General features: G+C 36.9%; 1 protein-coding gene across 5 annotated transcripts in view; it reads left to right on the top strand.

Moving 5' to 3' along the window:
• The window catches only part of CSMD3 (CUB and Sushi multiple domains 3), a 1176027-nt gene that overhangs the window by 937389 nt on the left and 216947 nt on the right, over positions 1-21691 (top strand). For all 5 annotated transcript variants that reach the window (XM_044781000.2, XM_014843283.3, XM_070481504.1 and 2 more), the window contains one exon: positions 10654-10770. In XM_044781000.2, coding sequence (XP_044636935.2) covers positions 10654-10770 — 117 coding nt within the window. The remainder of the gene's footprint in view (positions 1-10653; positions 10771-21691) is intronic.

The following is a 21691-nucleotide window of genomic DNA, read 5'->3' as shown; positions in this document are numbered from 1 at the left end:
TTCAAAGCATATTTTCTTGTGACCACTGACTTGGAGCTTATATTTAAACCATTTTTATTTTCCCTGCATTTGGCTTCTCAGTCACTATGCTATGTCTCCTTATGGGTAGTCACATGGCTGATTATTGTATTAAGATGCCCCCATTCTTACTACCATGTAGTCTATATTTAGGTCAGACTTCAAACATAACTTCCTAATGTGCTTCCAGTTTTTGCAAAAAAAACAGAAAACAATTTATTTATACAGAACGTTGAATTAACCCATGATTCTCTCCATACAGATGAAGAAAATATGTAACAGTAACTGTTAGAAGTCGTGGTAAGATTCAAATGGTATTAAGGAATAATATTAACGTGATGAGACAAGAGATATAAAGATAGCCAAATCTCTACTTCTATTGGGGAAACAAAAATCCTACTAACAAAGTTCATTCCACAAAACCTAGAAGAGAAAGAAAGCAGTTTTTTCATTGAATAAGCATACCTGGAATACAATACACATTGCAGGCAGTCTATAAAGGACTCTACAAAGACCAGACAGAATCTTACACAAATTTATACAGTAAAGAAAGAACAAATAACAATTCTTTTATCTCATCGAGAGGCAAATGTATGTACCTTGTCTCTTACATACCTTGTGAGTGTACCTTGTAAGAACTCTGAGCTAATTTCAGAAGTATGTCTTTACAGTTCAAAGGTCAAAAGGCCGGCAGCCTTACACTATAAAATCAAAAGGTTGGACCTATTATGTTTTCAAGGAGATACCCTAAAAGAGGAGGGGGGAGGTTGCCTCCCCTTTATTAAACACAGAAAATTTCATTTTATGCTTATACTTCAACGAGTGAACCATTCACTCCAAGATTCCTAAGGGAGATATATGGATAAAACAAGATGATATAGAGCTGTCTTTACAACAAGGAATTTGGTTCCAAATCCCGAAACACTAACTATTGAGTTAGATTGAAACACATGGGAGAGTTTGTGAGTAAATCTGGATCATATTTAGCCTACGGTTCTAAATAGCCTCAAGCTTAGCCAGCCCTAAAAGGGGTATTTCTCCCCAAGTTCCCATCCTGAGTTTTAGGACATTTCAGATTCAGGGAAGAATTGATCTGTTCTGTTAGGAAAAGAGACAAAAAAGCAGGAAAGAAAGTGCCCTCAAATACAACTAATATTTTCCAGACCTTCTTAGGCCAAAACAACAATCTCTGAGCCAAGCTCCTTTAAGGAAAAAAGTAGACAGAAAATGGCAAAGATATAGAAAGGGGGTTTGGGAGGAATCTAATTAGAATAGAGGCTCCTTTTGTGTGTGTGTACTCTGATGAATCTTCTGGACCTTAGAATCATCTTTTTAAGTGTAGAAAATAAAGTAAAGGGCTGGCCCCATGGCCTAGTGGTTAAGTTTGGCATGCTCCTCTTTGGCATCCGAGGTTCAGTTCCGGGACACAGACCTACACCACTCATTGGTGGCCATGCTGTGGCAGCAACCCAAGCACAAAATAGAGGAAGATTGGTACAGATGTTAGCTCAGGGCGAATTTTGCTCAAGCAAAAAGAGGAAGATTGGCAACAGATGTTACCTCAGGAATGAATCTTCCTCAGCAAAATATAAATAAATAAAGTAAAGCACATAGGCTTGAAAGATAAACCAATTATACTGAAATACAGTTAGCAAAGTACTTAAAATCTATAATTGAAAAAAACATTTTTGATGTAATAATATATTATTTCCTAATTAATGACCTAAATTAGAAGTTCTAGCAGCAGGTCTAATAACTACTGCAATTTTTAGCAGTGACAAGCAAAAACAAGATTTTGAGGTATCTGCAAGAATTATAATGAAATACAAGAATGTCTATGATGTCTATTGGTGACAAAGGCCCAGTTACTTCTAATACTACCATGCTTTGTTGCCTACATTTGAAATGAAAGGAAATGCTAAAATTCAGTTAGAAAAAAAATTCAGTTAGGCTCTAGTGAAAATATAGACCTTTTTTTCCCCATCCAAATTCATGGAACAAGGAAAAGAACCCTTGAATTATAAGGAAAAGGAGAAGATGGGCCAGTTTCTCCTCCCTTTCACAGGTAGCGTTGGCCTTTGTTTCCACTTGGACTTCTAAAGGGTAAAGAATCCAGGGAAGTAGAGGACCACATCCACAATGATCATTAACGGTTGGGCACAGTGACTCCACCCTTGAGAAAACAGCTGAATTGAAGTTGTAGGTTCCTCTTCCTTAAGGATGGAGTACTCTGCTCTTTATCCTTAGGGAAAATTAAGAGGAGAGGAAAATAAAAGTCATGATCTCCTTCTAGAGGGCAACAATGCCCTGGGTAGGATTATTAAAAGGCATTCTTATCTCTCTCAAGGTAAGAGTTTGAGAAACACCAGGAAGTTCTTCCTGTCCTTTCTCTTAACTTTGCATTCCTCCCTGGGATCGATGAGGTTAGTTCATTTCCTAAGGCTTTATGAAAGCCTTATTATATTGCCCCCAGAAGATGCTAGAATAGGTCAGGAGAGTTTCTTAATTCATTTTACTTAAGCCCACACCATATACCAGATCTAACAGACACTTCCTGTTCCAGTTCCAGTTTGAATTTTCCTCTCTTTCGAGGCTACTTAGTCAGTAAATAGTGAAGCTGGAATTCGAAACTAGACCTTTCAGATTCCAAAGCTTTGAGTTTTATATTGAATTCTACTATGCTACCCTAAACAAAGGGTTTGAAAATCTATGAATTTCACATTCCATGCGTTTAGTCAACAGCAACATATTTATATAATGCATATTTATTTTTCCTCATATTCATGACATATTTATTAGAAATCTACTATATAAACAGACACTCTGCCAGGTTCCAGAGGTATAAATGGTGTGCACAAAAGGACATAGAAACTTTGACTTAATAGATTTTGGAGTCTAGAGATAGTCAGACCTTAATCAAAAAGCCTTATAAATAAATGTATAATTACAAGTTGTAATCAGTGTCCTGATAGTAGTTGATGGAGTTCTGTACGATGAAGGCTTCTGAACTAGTCTGGAAGACAGGGAAGACTTTCATGAGAAAGCAATGTTTGTGAGGAAAGCAGGGAGAAGTTAAGAAACTGTTACAGAATGGTTTTTCCTCTAAATTCATTTTATACCAATTTATTAGTTGTTTTAAGTAATTTTTTAAACAATAAAAGATTGCAATCACTCAAAATTTATGACTTAGAGAGAAATAAGGAATAAACTAAGCAATTAAAAGAGATACTAGTTTTTTAAAAGCATCAATAACTCAATTGAAATCATTTTAATAATTTGTCTTCCCATACACAGTTTCCTACAAAATTGTAGATTAGTGATTGCTAGAGAGTTGGGAGAGAATAGAAAGTGACTGCTAACGAGTATAGGAATTCTTTTTGGAATGACAAAAATATTCCGAAATTGGATTGTGGGGTTGATTACACAACTTTGTGAATATGCTAAAAAACCACTCAATTGTACACTTTTTTTTTTAAGATTGTATTTTGTTTTTTTTCCTTTTTATCCCCAAAGCCCCCTGGTACATAGTTGTATATTCTTTGTTGTGGTTCCTTCAAGTTGTGCCATGTGGGACGCTGCCTCAGCGTGGTTTGATGAGCAATGCCATGTCCGTGCCCAGGATTCGAACCAACAAAACACTGGGCTGCCTGCAGCAGAGCGCACGAATTTAACCACTCGGCCGTGGGCCTAGCCCCACCAATTGTACACTTTTAAGGGTGAATTTTATGTATGTCAATTATATCTCAACCTTGAAAATGAGGTTAAAAATGAGTGAGATAGGTATCATAGATGAACTACCAACACCCACAAGATCATTATTAGTAGTAGAATTTGTATATCATAACATGGAAGATCTATCCAAAGAATATAGCTATTCATAGGCCTTTGTTATAGAAAGACTCTTCTTTTTCTAAGAATACACTCTCTGATGGAGAACACAGCTCTAGAGCACTGAGAGATAAGGGGTATGCCTTCCTAGCCAGCAAAATCAAATGAATGAGTCCAGGCAATCAGTGAGGTGACAGACGTAGAAGTTCATATCCTACGAAGTTGACTTAGTGAGGCCTTAACATGGTTTGCAAGCCACTGATTACAACACTGAGGTGCATATCTTTTTAGTGTTAAACAAGAGTGTGAAATTATAACAGGAAGTTAATTCACAAGTAATGAAGAGTGATTTTTGCCTTTTTCTTTTAAGTGAACAGATGAAGCAATAGAAAATTGATAGTAATATCCTTCGTTTTCCAGATAGATGAACGTGAATGTATCAAAAATAATGCAGAGAAAAATGAAAAGCAAAATAAGCAAGTGATTTAGAGTAATAGTTTATAATTTAAATTTATCACCATTAAGATAAAATAGGCTTATTGAAAGCTTATCACCTAAGGCAGATAAACAAAATGAAATACCTGTGATTATATGGGGACATGAAGAGAAGCATGAAATGAAGGGCTGAATAGTTAGGTATTTTTACTAAGATCAAGGTTTTGAACAAAGGAGAGAAAGAAGCAATAGTAGTTTTAATCTTAAAGTCAGTACTGGGAATAATAGCTGTCTGCATTACAAATTCGTATCACAGAGTTTAAGGATTGTGAAAAGCCTTCTCTTAAAAAAAAAGAAAAGAAAAAACTCCATGGGAGATATAGCTTTCAAACACATTCTATACCAGGATTTATGGTTTGTGACATTCAGTCAGGTATATCAGGGCATAAGTAATTTACTAGAAGTGGACCAGCACCTTTGTAGGTACAGCAGTTCTTTCAAACTTAAGGAGTCACAGGCTGCATCTAGTAAATTATTGATTTAATATATCATATTGCTCTTTAGTGACCTGCAAGAATTCATCACTTTTAAAAATACCTAACTTGCTTTCTGAGAAGAATTTATGTTATATAATAATTTTCATTATAGACTATTTGATAAATTATACGTTACACAGTGAAAAGACAGATTTGAAATTGCAAGTACCTTAAGGCAAAGTTCCACGTATTATAAATTCTCTAAGGTATCTGGACATTCAAGTAGTACCTCGTCCCTCTGTAAATGGCTTGGGATTATTCTTTTTCACTTAGTGGGAGGGCACCTCTTATTCTTCCTCAGTCCTCCTCCATCCTACACACATGGTAAGACTATAGGTGGAAAGTCCTTTTCATTGGATGACTAGAAGCCTTAAAACTCAGTTACAGCCTCATCCTCTGATTTCCCTGGAAATACCACATCTGCCTACTGCATCACCACTTCATAGTTCAGGAGTAAAACAAGTATGTGCCATATGCTGCATGGACACATTTTACTTACACAAATCAAACCATGCAAATTCAGCTGGACGAGGATTTAAAAAAACAAACAGAAAATGAGAGAACAAGAAAAATAATACGAAATTAAATTTGCATGGATAATTTCACTCACTCAGTGAGGTTATGCTCCAGATGGATAAAATGTTAGCATGGATTTGCTACCGTGAAATGGTAGGCAGTAGTTTGCTGTTCCCTCAGTGGAAATCAGTATCCATGTGGCTCTCAGATTGTAAAAATCTTATCATTGAATATATTTCTAATGTTTAAAGGTATGTAATCTTTCATTTAATATTGCCTCTAAATGTAAAGCAACAGTGATTCCTGGTAATCAGAGAAATAGTGAAGATTTCAATCACAGAAAGAAAAAAAATAAGTTTATATAGATTTATTAAGAGAAAGTTTGTCTCAAGTCTGTCTTGGATTTAAGTGAATTTGTGGGGTAATTTCAACCAAATGAAATGTCTGTGTTATGTACTGACTGTGGAACACCGTACAGTAGACTGGTCCTGCAAGTGTAGTTTATTTAATCATCCAACACACATTTGTGGAGAACCTACTGTTTATCAGAACTGTTCTAGAGAGAAGAGGAATATGATAAGACTTGTGTGTCAGAAAAATTGCTAGTAGTGGTAAGAAGTTGTGGGGATGAGTGGAGTTGGTTGTCTACTGGAAGAGCCCATGTGGAAACTGTTGGGAGTCTGGATTGTGGCAGTTACAGAGGCAGAGAGGAGAGGGAGAGGCGAATAAGTTACATAAGTGTACAAGCAACAAATCAATGATGTACTGAACCCTAAGAGTCAGAGAGAGAGTGTCAAGAATAATAGCATTTTATAATAGGCTAAGTTTGACATTTTAAATGTTTAAAATACCTTGGCTCTATAAGTATACATAAACACAATTCTTTAGTGCTGTAAAATCATAATTAATTACAGTCAATAATATAAATGTTAGAATTATTGCCCAAGTGATAGCACATTTTAGAATCATCAATCTGGTATTTCACAAAGTGTGTTCTGGGGAACGTTGGTCCTGTGAGATGTTACTCTGAAGCCGAGTTTCCATGATCAAATAAGTTTGTAAGAAATTGCATGACATCCCCCAAACCCTGCTAAAGACTCAAGGAAGTCCTTTCATAAAGACCCTGTTGCTTTTACCCATGTATTTCCCAAACTTACTTACTCATAGAACCATTTCTTCTCATAATTAATCTGTTATACAAATATGCTTTTAAAAATATAGATTTAAGAAGTGCTCATATGTATCACCTAAGTTATAATCAGGAACAGGTGAGTTCTTATAATTAATGCATTTAATGCAGCCAATGGACATTGGCTGTTTAAAGAAACACAGCCATTTGACAAAAGGTGTTAGTCAAATGGCAAAAATAATCATAGAATTCAAAGTCCTGGCTTGCTTTAATCTTCGACCGATTATTAACAGTGCCAGAAAGATAAAGACTACCCTTTTCTGTGCTAGCCAGTAAGATGAAATTACAACAGGAAGAGAGAATATGAGAAGCTTCTAGGAATCAATATTAGGAGAAATAGTAAAGTTGGCCTGGCTTGGTCATTATTCCATTTAGATTTTTATAAGCATAAAACAGATTACAATAAATCTGTATCTCACAGGATAGTTAATTTTTCCTTATTTTCATATTGCATAAAATATTGTCAGTCACTACAATATTCCACATAATTGACTATAAATTAGGCCATGCTGTAAGCCCTGACCAGAAGAAACATAAAATTATTGCTACCAGTACAAATAACAGAATCTAACATAGTATTAGTTACTAAGGGCATGTGATTATACTGCAACCATGCATATATTCACCAGTGGTTAAAAAAAGTCTTCAGATTTTTCATGTTTATAAATGAGATTTTCAACAGAAGCTGTCCTAAATGTCCTATGCAAAATAAAATATACAAAACAAATTGAGATTGTCAGATGCATATTAATGTGGAATGGCGGAATGTTCATGACTAGGTCCCAAAGCTGAACTTGAGTTAGTAGCTCTCATTTCTATTCATACTCTCCAAATATAAAAATAACAGCTTTTTGGGGCCGGCCCCATGGCCGAGTGGTTAAAGTTCCATGTACTCCGCTTCAGTGGCCTGGGTTCTCAGGTTCAGATCCTGGGTGCAGACCTACTCCACTCATCAGCCATGCTGTGGAGGCATCCCACAAACAAAGTAGCAGAAGATTGGCACAGATGTTAGCTCAGGGACAATCTTCCTCAAGCAAGAAAAAAAAAAAGGAGGATTTGCAACAGATGTTAGTTCAGGGTGAATCTTCCTCACAAAAATAAAATAAAATAAGAGCTTTTGTCACATACATTCAAAGTATTGTGATTTTGGAGAACCTTAAAATCAGAAATTAACACAAAACATACTGCTTATTCTTGAGTAATTCTCTCTTCAGTAGTGTTATCAGTTGAATAAAGTTCAGTGCTGAAATAAGAATACACCTGACTACTCTAATCTCAAACAATAATGAGTAATAAGAGTGATGCATCTTTGGTTATTATGATCACCATCAATTTGTTGTTGTTCTGGGGAGTTCTAATTTTACTATGTTTAAGTCTAACTATTTATTACTGTTTTATAGCACATTAAAAGAAAAAGAGGCAGGGGGCTGGCCCCGTGGTGCAGTGGTTAAATTCACACATTCTGCTTTGGCAGCCCGGGGTTCGAGGGTTCGGATCCCGGGTGCAGACATGGCACCGCTTGGCAAAAGCCATGCTGTGGTAGGCGTCCCACTTATAAAGTAGAGGAAGATGGGCATGGATGTTAGCTCAGGGCTAGTCTTCCTCAGCAAAAAGAGGAGGATTGGCAGTAGTTAGCTCAGGGGTAATCTTCCTCAAAAAAAAAAAAAAGAACGAAAAAGAGGCAGCACATTCAGTAGCCACCCTACTCAATACAACATAATGTTTGCGTTGTATGTGTGTGTTTTAAATATATTGCTCTATTTTTAGACTTTGGTCAGGAATCCATCAAAAGTTTTGACTTTTTCTGGGGCCAGCCCAGTGGTGCAGTGGTTAAGTTTGTACATTCTACTTTGGTGTCCTGGGATTCTGGGGCCAGCCCGGTGGCACAGTGGATAAGTTCTCTTTGGCAGCCTGGGGTTCACTGGTTCGGATCCCAGGTGCGGACCTATGCACCGCTTGTTAAGCTATGCTGTGGCAGGTGTCCCACATATAAAATAGAGGAGGATGGGCATGGATATTAGCTGAAGGCCAATCTTCCTCAGCAAAAGGAGGAGGATTGGTGGCAGATGTTAGCTCAGGGCTAATCTTCTTCAAAAGAAAAAAAAATAAGTTTTGACTTTTTCAAACTGTCACAATTCTTTTCAAGCCGCCTAACACACCACTGGATCTGTCTCTCTTTAAAAGTCAAATCAGGCATTTACTCCCATAAATTCCCAACATAAAACCTAAACCTAAGAATTTCTACTCTCCTTCAGCCTTCTTCTTAGGTCACAGAGGAGTGTCACTAATGCTTTCGGAAGCTAACCACTCCACTTTAGCTCTTGATCTTATCTTTTCCAAGCTTCTAGGTCACTGCTCCTGATCTCTCCTCCGTAATGACTCCTTCGTCTAGATTAAACAAAACAACAATCACAAAAACTCGTCAGCTTTGCATCTTTCCCCAACTATTCCCTACATTCTCCTTCTGTTTATGGCTAAGATTCTGATTACTTTTGCATTTCTTTATATATCGCTTACTCTTCATCCAACTACAATCTAGCTACCACCTCTTTACTCTAGTTCAGGGGTCAGCAAACTTTTTCAGTAAAGGGCCAGATGGTATTTTGGGCTTTGCTGGCTACATATGTCTCTGCATATGGTTATTTAGTTTTTTGTTTTGTTATCTAACAATTTAAAAATGTAAAAACTTCTCTTGGTATGGGCTGGACTTGGCTGGCTGGCTGCTCTGGCTGAAACTACTGTATTAATAATACCCAAAACTCGGTTTTTGGTATCTGAGGGAATCCTCCCCCGCACAGGTTCAAAGCCGATAAAGAGGCAGGCTGAAGGAAATCAGACCATCAGCTGTAATATTGATAAAAGCTGAGGAGCAGTAACAGTGGGCTTCCTAGCAGCTACAGGTATCTTGCAACAACCATAACCACCCACTCACCAGCCTTTGCCTGGAATACTTACGGTGCAGAGAAGGAGACCAGCAAGTGTGCTCGCAGGAAAGCTCCCAACCAGAAGTAAAGTTCCAGTGTCAGATGCACCAATCTGGAAGCTCATTCTGCCTCCAGGGGGTCAGGGGCAGGTCCGGCAGGCAGGTTGGCTGAGGTAAAATCCCTCTTCCAGGAAGCCACAGGCTTAGAGAAGAAGCTCCCTGCTCCTCCGGATTGCCAAGTCCACTAAAACTTTTTTGTTTATTACCACTTTGCAGCACTCGGTATTTTTGAACCCTTTCTTTTAATTGAAATTCTCTTCTCCCTTGGCTCCCAAGAGGCTAATTTCTCTGTTAGCCGCGTTCTATCTGATCCCACCTTGGCATTCCCCAGAGCTCCTCTTTGGCCGTATTTTCTCTTTCTACATACTTATGTGGGTGATCTTATTCACTTAAATATATCAACTATCATCTTTATGCTTTCAGTACTTAAATTTCCATTAGTAGCCCAGTTATCTCTTTCAATTCCAGAACTATGAATCCTAACGCATCCCCCTATCCGTGAACAACAGAACTATCATCTATAAATTTGCCAGAAACATTGGTTCCACCCTCGTCTTTTTTAGGAACGTAGCACATTTGGGGCTGAGGTAGCAAAAAAGTCTGCCTCTGTGCACCATCAGCAACACCTCTGATTTAAACGTAAATCATATAAACAGATAAAGGTTGGTGAGAGACTATTTTACTTCGATTAGTGGCTGAATGTATTTATGCAGCCATCCCTGTCTCATGTGTAGGAATACTTAATTTGGTGGCAGCATAATCAGGATTGATTTTTGAGTAGAGTTTCAAAGCCTGGCAGTGAGTAAAACAATTTTCCACTTGCATATGTAATTTCTCATCATTATAAGGTGATGATTATCTTTATACTTTTATCATAAATGGCAGGGCCACCATTATTACCTTCAGAGATAGCATCATTACAACACTATTATATTACTTTGTTTCTGAGAAATCTGATACTTAAAAGTTTTGTATGTGCACAATTTCTTATTTTTAAAATATTTGACAATGGAGATCTTGTTAAAATACAGAAATAAATGATACACCTTAAAATTTCGTAGCCATATTTTTTATATCAAGAAAATACTTATATATGAATTTTAAATTTTTTTCTAAAAATAATATTTTTTATCACTTTCATTTCCTAGCACCCTGTGGAAGTCGTTCAACAGGTTCAGAAGGCACTGTTCTATCACCAAACTATCCAAAAAATTACAGTGTGGGACATAATTGTGTTTATTCTATAGCAGTTCCCAAGGAATTTGGTAAGTACGATTCATCTCATAGTATAGTATTTCATTCCAGACATGCTTTATTTTTCACTACATGCTGTTCAAAATGTTAGTTGTTTTTTATGAATATTTGCTATTCTTAAAGTACTTTACTCTGCAATTCTTTTTAGATAGTAGCTTTGTAATAATAAAATTTTGAGGTTATTTTACTCAATCTGAATTTACAGTCAAGTACACAGGTGAACAACAATATAAAAATGAAAACAGGATTGTTTTTAATTTTTAAAAATAAGTACATCCAGTAATCTTGCAAGTGCCTTCATATTGGAATTATATAAAATGGGAAATTATCAGAACATAAAACAAAGTCTGCTCTGCAAAATACACACAAAATCAAATATAGAACTATTATAATAATGACAAAAATATGTACAAAACAATCATATCAGTTTTATACTTTATTAACACATTTCCAGAAAGATTTTGTTTTTAAGCACCTAGTTTCTGGGACAGCAATGAATATAAAAAGACAGCAAAGGGCATTGCAGCTCATCTTGTCAACCTGACAATCTGTTCTGCATTGGCACTGAGAGGACAATGTGTCCTTTGCTGCCTTCACATCTCCCTGATCAGAAGTCTTAGAAGTCACTTACCTGGCTTCTAAAGGTTTTGGATCTGAGATCCAGCTGGATGTAGCCCAGGTTAAGCTCTGCCTATGGATAGATAGGCCAAGGAAATTTAGTGAGCAGTGAAGTATGGGAGAGAGACTGGAAGTTCATACTTCTAGAGTTCAGATTTACAGCATTGCATTACATAGTAAAGAATTTGCTGTAGCTGTAGTGAATGTCTGAGTCTGGATGACTAAGTATTTTAGCAGAAGGACATGGATTTTATCAAGTGTTTTGGATCATATCTTGACTTAATATTTTCTGCTGTTACATAAAATAAGCTGATGCTTCCAGTCCAATTTCTTATAACTAGATACTACCTATATATCCTCCTTTTCTGTCTCCTGAAACAAGTCCAAGATCCTCAACTTGAGAGAACATTGTCATCAGAAGTACTAAACCGTTTATTTTAACCTTAAAATAAAGTGATAACAGCATTAGCAAGGTGTCTGTTTCTGTACTCTACGAAATATTTCTTACCTAGTATTTTGATCAGTTGAATCAGAGTTGAGCTATTTGTTTGTGAAGAGAGTGACAGCTTAGAAAGAAAAACATCATCCATTTAATTGTGTTTATGTTCTGCCTTTTGTGCCCAAGAGAGTCTTTCCCTTGCTAGAGGGGTTTATAGTCCCCACCTGCCAAAAATGTTACACTGTTCCAGATGGAATCCTAGCAATGATGGTTCAGAAGACTGCCTGGCTATCTGAGTACTCTTTAGAAGCCATTAATTAGTTCTGTTATACTCTGTTCTGGGGATGCCATGTGACCAAAAGAATGAGAAAGAGGAAAAACAGCCATTTCCTTCCCTGATACATAGACGTGAGGGTAACCTGAAGATATTTTACCGTAGCCTATGTATGTTTAAAAAGGAAAGGAAAAAGTACTGATTAAAATAAAAGTAAATTAACAGATTCCTAAAGAATGAAATCTTTATTTTAGCAGGATTAATATAAGTTAGCTTTAGTCCTTTCAATGTAAAAAAGAATGCAACCAAAAATTGGTGGCTTTTAACAGTAATTTTTTTCTTTTTAACAAATCATCTTGTATTATTTGTGGATAAAATCAGTGTACTTTGATTTATTAGTAAGAAAATTGATTTTATTTTTTATAAATTTGCATCATTCTTTATTTCAAACTACATATAAAGGCAAGCAGACTTGGACTCTAATTTCAGCCTGTCACATCTTAGCTGATTGTCTTTGGACAAATTGCATAATCTCTTTGAGACTCAGTTTCTTTATTTGTAAACTGGGGCTCATTATGTCTACAGGGCAGAGTTGTGAGGAGTCAATGAGATTGCTTATATAAAGTGTGTCTCACATAGTTCATGCTCAGTACCATTGGGTTTAAGACTGCCAGTTTTGGAATCAGATTTCTGGGCTCAGAGCACAACCCAATTTGTTCTTTTTCATTGGATAAGTCACAGCATCAGTCTGAGATTTACTTTTCTTATCTCTGAAATAGGGGTGATGAATGTCTACCTTATGGGTTATTTTATAATTAAAGAATATAATGTAAGTAAGTGATTGGCATAATAACACATGGTAAGTCATATAAACACACAGATGCACATACACACTCTTTTCTATATGTTCACATTCATGGACCACCACTCCCCACTCCCCCACCCCCCGCCATAAAAAGATGAAATAAAATGACCTGAATTACTAGATTGGATTGGGGTCTTAAGAGTAGCATGGCTAAAAATAAAACATTTATATTATGTAATTAAAGCATGAAAATAATTATTTTGTGTTTCACATCTCCAGTACGTATCCAATTACCTGATGATCCCTTAAAATTTTCTGGGAGCAGAGTGGCGGAATTAGATAAATGTTGATCATAGACTTCTTCCTATCCCTACCTTTGCCCCTTTAATGTGAGATGATCAAACAATAGTCATTGGGTCTCTACAAGTCAAATTCCTATTTTGCTTCTGCTTCTTTTCATTCCCATTTTACCATAATTTCCTTCTATTGCCACATTGCACATTTTACCACTTCTTAGGATCACTTTTTTCACTTTTCCTGTCATTTATCCCAAATTATAATTATTCCTTCTTCTGTATCTTTTATGTGCTGACACTCTTAGAATTTTACTTTTTAAGTCATTTAGCATAATAGCTGTCAAATACACTCAGTTTGTTCACTAGAATTGCATTTTTTATGGAGGTTAAGCTTCTAAAGTCCTTATGTAAGGAGAAAATCAAATATAATCAACATTCCCCATGAAATACCTTAAATCTCCCATAGAAGATCATCTACATGATTTTGCACAAGACATGTTGCTTCCTAATAATTCTAACAGTACATTTTCCCTCCAATCTCAGAACAGTTAACGGTTTCTTCAGATAATACCAGATAAGCTAATTTGTTTTCTTTCAGGTCATGTGAATGGTCAGGCCTATTTACTTTATGTATTTTTGCCTGGTGTAGAATTGAATTCATATAAGTTAAATGTGCATATAACATGACTCTACTTTTCTGGTTGATTGAGTGAACACTGTTTTGTTTGTGAGTCAATTCCTGTCTTTCAGTTTTTCTGGATAAGAGAATTGTCAACTCATAATGCTTTTATGAGCATCATTGGATTTCATTTGAACTTCAGATATTGGGGTCACTTTGGCAATATTTATTCTGCAGGATTCAGTTGTGTATACTTAGAGAAATAACACTTCTGGATCAGTTGAGTAGCATCTATTGATATTTCACTCTATTCTATACAGGTAAACTATTTCAATTAAAAAATATCCTAGGGGCTGGCCTGGTGGCACAGCCGTTGAGTTCACATGTTCCGCTTTGGCAGCGTGGGTTCTCCGGTTCAGATCCTGGGTTCGGATCCTGGGTTCGATTCCTGGGTGTGGACCTATATACTGCTTGTCAAGCCATACTGTAGCAGGCGTCCCACATATAAAGCAGAGGAAGATGGGCACAGATGTTAGCTCAGGGCCAGTCTTCCTCAACAAAAGGAGGAGGATTGGTGGCAGATGTTAGCTTAGGCCTAATCTTCCTCAAAAAAAAAAAAAAATTGTGCTTTATCTTTTAATAAAATATGTTTTAATTTTCCTTCATCTTTCAATTTTTAATTACCATCTGTTTCCCATTGCATTTTGGTTACTTGAGTCTTTATTGCATTACTTTTAAGTGCCAAAAATATAGAAGACAGATTTTTTTTTTTTTTTGCCAGTGAAGATTAGCCCTGAGTTAACATCTGTTGCCGGTCTTTCTCATTTGTTTGTTTGTTTTTTTTTCATAAGGAAGATTAGCTCTGAGCTCACATCTGTGCCAGTCTTCCTCCTCTTTATATGTGGGTCACCACCACAGCATGGCTGGTGAGGGGTGTAGGTCTGCATCTGGGATCCAAACCTGCAAACCCTGACCACCGAAATGGAGCATACCAAACTTAATCACTACACCATGGGGCCAGCCCCAAGACAGATTTTATTTTGTTTTGAATTTGGTATAGATAAGATACTTTCTCTATATCTATGTCTGTTGACATTCTTAGAGGGGAAATATTTTTATTAATATATATTTATACCTAGAGTATAGGGGCCAAAATCAAATTGCAGGGAGGGAGAAATTAGTAAAATTGGGGAATAAATGTTGTGGACTTCTGTTTCAACAATCCTGGCTGAGAAGAAACAGAAATAGCTAGGATGAGCCATAGTACCATAGTACTGTACAAGTCAGAGGCTAATGTTTGTTTTTGTCTGTTTTCTCTTGGGATAGAAGATAATGGAATATTTATTTTAAAGCCCAAGAGAAGGACAGAGAAGAGAGGGCAAAGCTGAAAATTTTAGATGGACCAATTGGTAAAGCAAGATGCTTGAAGCAATTAAGGAGATGAGATTTAAATAATGGAGAGCCTCTTTAAACTATAATTCAGAAGAAATGATTCATAATTAGTAACATAATACCTGAGTTAGTTTCACATGGAATATTATTTTTTTAAATTATCATCTCTTCCTATTCTCCCACCCCTGTTTGCCTTCAATCACCTGCTCCTTACATTCTAGGTATTATCTGTATAAGAGAATGTATTAGTGTCCTACGGCTTCCATAACAAAGGACCACAAACTTGGTGGCTTCAAACCATGGAGATTTATTCTCTCACAGTTCTAGAGTCTAGACTTCTGAAATCAAGGTATCAGTAGCACCTCACTCCCTCTGCTGGCCCTAGGGAAGAATCCTTCCTTGCGTCTTCCCAGCTTCTAGCAGCTTCCAGCAACCCTCCATATTCTGTGGCTTGTAGCTGTATCACTCTGATCTCTGCCTCTGTCTTCACAAGACTTTTTTCCCTGTTTGTGCAAGTCTTCTCTGTTTCTGTGTATTTCTCTGTCCTTTCTTCTTATAGCCCCACTAATTGTTAGATTTAGGGCCCACTTTATCCAGTATGATCTCGTCTTAATCTTTAATTAATTACATCTGCAAAGACCCTGTTTCCAAATGTAGTTACATTCTGAGCTTCTAGGTCGACTTGAATTTTAAGGGGCACGCTATTCAATCCACTACAGAGGATGAACTATATAACCACAGTGTTATGTAGAAAATCTTACTAACATAAATTACTCTATAAAGCATATACATATAAATGTGTATCAATCATTAGCTGTGTAGAATACAAACTGATGATCAGATTTCTTGGAGAATTCTGACATGTGAATTACCTGCAGGATATCCAGTCTACGGTGACTTAATTTTGTGTTTAACCTCCCAGATATTTTCACCTCCTAAAAGACTCACCCTGAATATATATTTACAAAGCTTATTCTTTCCCAAGATTACATTTTACGTGTGGAATCAGAAGTGTGCATGAAACCTTTTCAGGTTTTCCTTCTAGATTGTCCAGTTAATCGTTAATCTGCTCTTGCATCTTTTGTTATTGGTGCTGTCTCTTGGTTGCATAGGTTTCAAGTTCATGAATCCCTAAATAATGCAAACTTATTGTTAATCTAGTCTACTCTGTACAAAAGGCACATCGAGTTACTAAAACCTTTTGTGTATGGCTATGGGAGCCATCACACTTTGATCTCTCCTACGTTCACATATTTTGTGTTTGTTTCTTATTCACAACCATTATCTTTCCTATCTCCCATTACAGTATTTCTTCCTCCAGTCAATCTAGCAATGTCTTTCCCTGTGACGTTGACTACAATATAGGGTTAGAGCTTTCTTTTAAAATTCCAGACTTTACCATAATATTATAATTAAAGCACTGATAATGATTAGATAACAGTATATTGTTAGTTCTTATTATCTTCATTAAATTTAGTATTTCTTTTCTATCTTATAGACTTAGGTAACTACATAATGATTGTTAAATGCAATTTATTTTTGAAATATCAATCATAATTTTGACATTTCTGCGTACTCTGTTAGTTTGTGAAAAGTAGTCTTTAAAAATTTAGATCTCCTTCAACTTTAGGAGGAAAAAGCAAAAACAATGGACTGGAACTAAGATGCACACACACCATATATAAATGTACACATGTATGTATTTTCTTTTGGGTATCTGGACTTTCAATATGTGTTAATGTAGTTTTGACCTGCATATATAAAGTTAACTATTCTCATTTTTTATGTCAACACTGGTAAGCATTTTTTATTCTGTGAGTATTCTTTAAAACCCACACATATGTTTGACTATTTTCCTTTTGATCTTATACCTAGGTGTTTTTAAATGACCTATTTTATTCAGCATCATTTAGGTAATTTATGTTGTTGTTACCTGTCTTTAGACTTAATTCAGTAATTTATTGTCACTAATTTTCTCCATATTTTAGTGACAAATTGTTTTGAGAGTCTTTTTGTATGCTCATTAGGTCAGTAAATCATTATATTGGCATTCTATTTTTCCTGGTGTGAAGTTTTCAGTAATGAATGAACTTTTATGGTCAATAAAGGCTTTCTATATCTAAAGTGTATGACACTTCATTTTTTAATGGTACAATTGCATCAGAATTAATGATTCTTTTCTAATGTTGAATTTACTTATCTAACAATGACAAATAATGTTTACAAAATGTGTTTATTCACCACTTGCATTTACTATTTATCATTACTTAAATATAGAGCAATTGAAAAGAAAAGGGAACATTTTTACTTAAAATTAATGGTTGTTTTAATGTCAATATTGCAGGAATGAGCATGTTAATTTTGTGCCTATAAGAAAGAAAACCCTTATTTTTTGAGTCTAACATTTTTGAGTAAGGAAAATGTGATTATCATATGTAGTAAGGCACTATTTATATAATTAGATCTGAAGCCATGTATGCTCACCAGGTAGAACAGGACGTCCTCCTCAATCAAAATGTGGTTTGGATGTCAAGACTCCTGACACCACAAGAGGGTATGAAAAGATTTATTATTCATATAATGAAGCTTTCCAAGAAGAGCAGGGCAGGATCCCAAGAAGATCTAAAATTGCTTAAAGGAGCAAGGAAAGCTGACTGACTTTGGGGTTTTATTGTGGTTACGGGGTCATGCTGGAGTGAAAGTTCCCTGACACAGGTCAGGGCTTGTGTAGTTTGAACTTCCCACTGGTTCTAAAGGAGCTTGCACCCAGGCTTTCTTATCAGCTTGCCCCAGTAAAAAGGAAGTGGGAGGGGCCGGGCTGGAAAGCCATCAGTAGTCAAACATCAAATATGGATCAGACTCTATCACAATTCATTGTTGGTGTTTGATGAATGAAATGTGCTGTATTTCATTTAATTGAATTTGAACTTGTTTAAGTAAGCCATGATGGCACTGTATGAGGCTTATATCCAGAGACTGGTAAGGGAGGTGAAAATTCCATTGAATACCTAGTTCAAGAGGTCAGCATTATGTATTGTGAGAAGTGAGATGAGTGCCTCAATCACTGTCAAAACAACTAGAACTCTGAAGAGGTTGTGGAGTGTCTTGGTGAGGCCTTGTATCATGGCTTTAGTATGTATAGAGACGTGTGGCATTAATTTATATTTGGGACATCTCTGAGACAAGATTCTCAGAAATTTTTACCCCATAAGGGATAACTTTGTATCAGGAGTTGTTGCTGCCTTTGGATAGATCGGCAATGGCCCAAGGGTCTATAAAAACATTCAGCTGGGCTGATTGTTGACCAAGGCATCTGATGCAAAGATCACAGCCCCAAGTTTGGGCAATTGTACTGATCACTGAATCTTTTATCAGGGATGTCTTGGTTAAGGTATTAAAAGCAGCAGCTCTCCAGAGAGTTCAGTTATGTGTGATGATACCAATGGTAACAACGTTCATAAGGTATACAAACTCCCTTTGCTGTTCATTTAGTTGATCCTAAGGAGCTCCTCAGATAGCTAAAGGGTCCAGAGAGGAGTGATCTTCTGTAAAATCATGGCATCTGGCAAGGAACTAAGGACAAGGAAGGCCGTGCCCTTATGCAAGTGAAATATGCCAGAAGCCCTAAATTTTGCTCTAAAATGTAGGTGTCATTTCCATTTTTGCAAAGAGGCCTTAGTGGCCATGCCAAATTTGCAGTGTACTACTTCCGCAACCCAAGGCCTGATGGACTCAGGGCTTGTGAGAGCCTCTGTTTCCACGACATAGAATATGCAGAATTGCTGCTGTAAGGGCATATGACATGGGATTAGGAGAGGATCTTCTTGCATCAGAAGTCCATGGGCAATTTATGGCTGGCATGAGTGGTCCAGAGATGCCAAGAGACATGAGAAGAGGTTGCTAAAGCCTCTACAATCAAGGAGTCTCTGGGGGGCAGGACCTGTTACATTATAATTTGGAAAGATTCTAGAGATTTTTTTTTTTGTAGAATGCCCCTTACAAGCTAGGCCTGTTTACTTGTAACAGCATAAATGGGCTTAAATAAAATTATAAAGGAAGAATATGATGCCCTCGAAATCCAAAAATTCCTGAAAGATTTTGAACTGGTTTTAACATTGTGGTGCCATGAAGGTCAATAGTTAATGGTGTCAGGGATGGAGTGGCTAATTCCTAGGGATTTAACTGAGGTGACAGGGCCTTCCATTACATGTGGGGAAGTGGAACTTCCCTCTTTTTGTCAGCTCTTTTCTGTTTGTATGTCTTGAATGATTGTGACAAATGACTCTCCTTAAGGGAAGATATCATCAGTGTGATGTTATTACCCATGCTCCTAGAGAAAGTTGGATGAGGTTATGGTCTTGCCTACAAAGACAAAGTGCAATGGCTGGGCTATTGAAGACCTTGTGGGTAGCCAGGTAAATGTGTCCCTTTAAAGCTGAAAGCAAAAGTGTTGTATCCATCAAAAGCGAAAGCAAACTTTGGCTGAGAGGCTGTTGAAATTGGCATTAAACAGAACAATGAGCCAAATCAATAATAGCAAAATGTTTACCAGCTGATGATTGGATGGAGCCACCCATTTCAATAATACTGATTATGGGGCCCTAATGGGTGGAATCACAGAATTAAGGTTGCAGTAATCCACCATGAGGTAAAATTCATTCTTTCTGATTTAAGAATAGCCAAATTGATTTGTAAGGTGGAGAAATAGTGGGGTTAAACACCCGTTCTCTAAATAAGTCTTTTACAATAGGTTTCAATCTTTGAAGGCTCTGTTTTAATATATATTGAACTGTATTAACTATTTTAATTGTGGGGAAAGGCTCATAAGGTCTCAATTTGTCAAGTCTTTTTGTATTTAAGGTATGCTTTTTTTTTTTTGGTAAGGAAGATTGGCCCTGAGCTAACATCTGTTGCCAATCTTCCTCTTTTTTTCCTCCTCAAAGCCTCAGTACATAGTTGTATATCCTAGTTGTAGGTTATTCTAGTTCTTCTATGTGGGATGCCTCCTTAGCATAGCTTGGTGAGCAGTGTGTAGATCCATGCCCAGGATCCAAACTGCGAAGCCTGGGCAGCTGAAGCAGAGCACAGAAACTTGACCACTCAGCCTCAGGGCCGGCCCTTGTCAGCCTTTTGTAAATGCCAAAGACATAATTTAATTCATTACATTGTTGGTCAGAGCTTCCGTGACCATTATAGGATATTTAGGCAAGACAATAATTCTGATGAGGCATAATTCTTTGTTCACTATTTGATATTTCATAACTGCTTTAAATTGTAGGGTGTGCGCTCCTTGCTTAAATTCAGTGGGCTCTCCAGGAAGAACTATAATTTCAGCCTCTATATTGACTAAGATCCTGAAGATTTGCCAGTTGGTGCATCTCAGTAGATATTAAAGTTAACTTGAAACCCATGTTGTAGAGGTGCAAGAGCCAATTAGAGATATTTAATATTTTCACTTTATAAATTCTTGTAGTAAATTTTAGGTTTCTAATTGGGTCAAATTGAGGACCTTTCTTTCTAATTTTTTGTTTCCTCACCTTTATCTAGTTTGTTTATTGGTTACTGGATATACTTTAGAGGAAGGGAGATCTCTTTGGTCTGCTCATATTTATAAATTTCTTCCTCCAGACAGTGTCAAATCTGTAGCATCAGGGTTAGGGATCTCCACCATAACAATTGTTGCTTTATAGAATTTAAGGATCTGGAGTTTAAGTAGGGTTTGAATTACCCCCTTAGTTGTGCCACATGGGTTCCCTGTTTTCTTCCATAAGCCCAAGGATCAGGATCTTTGTTGCAAAGAAGCCTGAGCAGCAGTCATAGCAAAAGCATCTTTATATAGTCTTACTGAGTCATCTGCTTTTAGGAGTATAGACCTCAGTCTGCTGCATGGTAACTGCTCTTGCACACAATCAGCCGTGTGCATGATGTGGCCCCGTATATTGCATGGGCATCAGTATTTTTCCTGAACACTCTATAGAAGAAGGGCCAATGCCTAGTTGAGACTCACAACCAACAATCACAAGGAGTTGTATCTCTGTACCTAGCATTAGCCACAGTTTGTGCTGGAATTAAGACACACAGTTCAATGTGAGACACACAGATAGAGTCAGGCTAAGACACACAACCCAGAACCACTTTAAGGAGGGTCCTAACTCTTGTTTCCAAACGCCAATTATCAAAACTTCTTATGTAGGTTGTTTAAATCTATGATAAAAATTCAGTAGAACTCACCAAATGCAGCACAAAGGCAGCCTAGCTCAAAGTGCAAGATTGCTAGCAGGTAGCAGGGCCAGTTACTAAGCCAAAGCAAGAGAAGAAAGACCCTCAGTCATGCTGGTCATCACCTAAACATCCTCCTCATGGCATCATTTATGGTTACTCTATTGTTGGTTTGGATTTTGAAATTGATGGGGTCCCACAAGCACCAAGGGAATATGAAAATTTTTATTACTCACATAATGAGGCTTTCCGAGGAGAGCAGAGCAGGGT

This window comes from Equus asinus, chromosome 12 (genome assembly GCF_041296235.1).
Source record: "Equus asinus isolate D_3611 breed Donkey chromosome 12, EquAss-T2T_v2, whole genome shotgun sequence".
In the NCBI taxonomy this organism is placed as follows: domain Eukaryota; kingdom Metazoa; phylum Chordata; class Mammalia; order Perissodactyla; family Equidae; genus Equus; species Equus asinus.
This window is presented reverse-complemented; position numbering and strand designations above follow the sequence as displayed.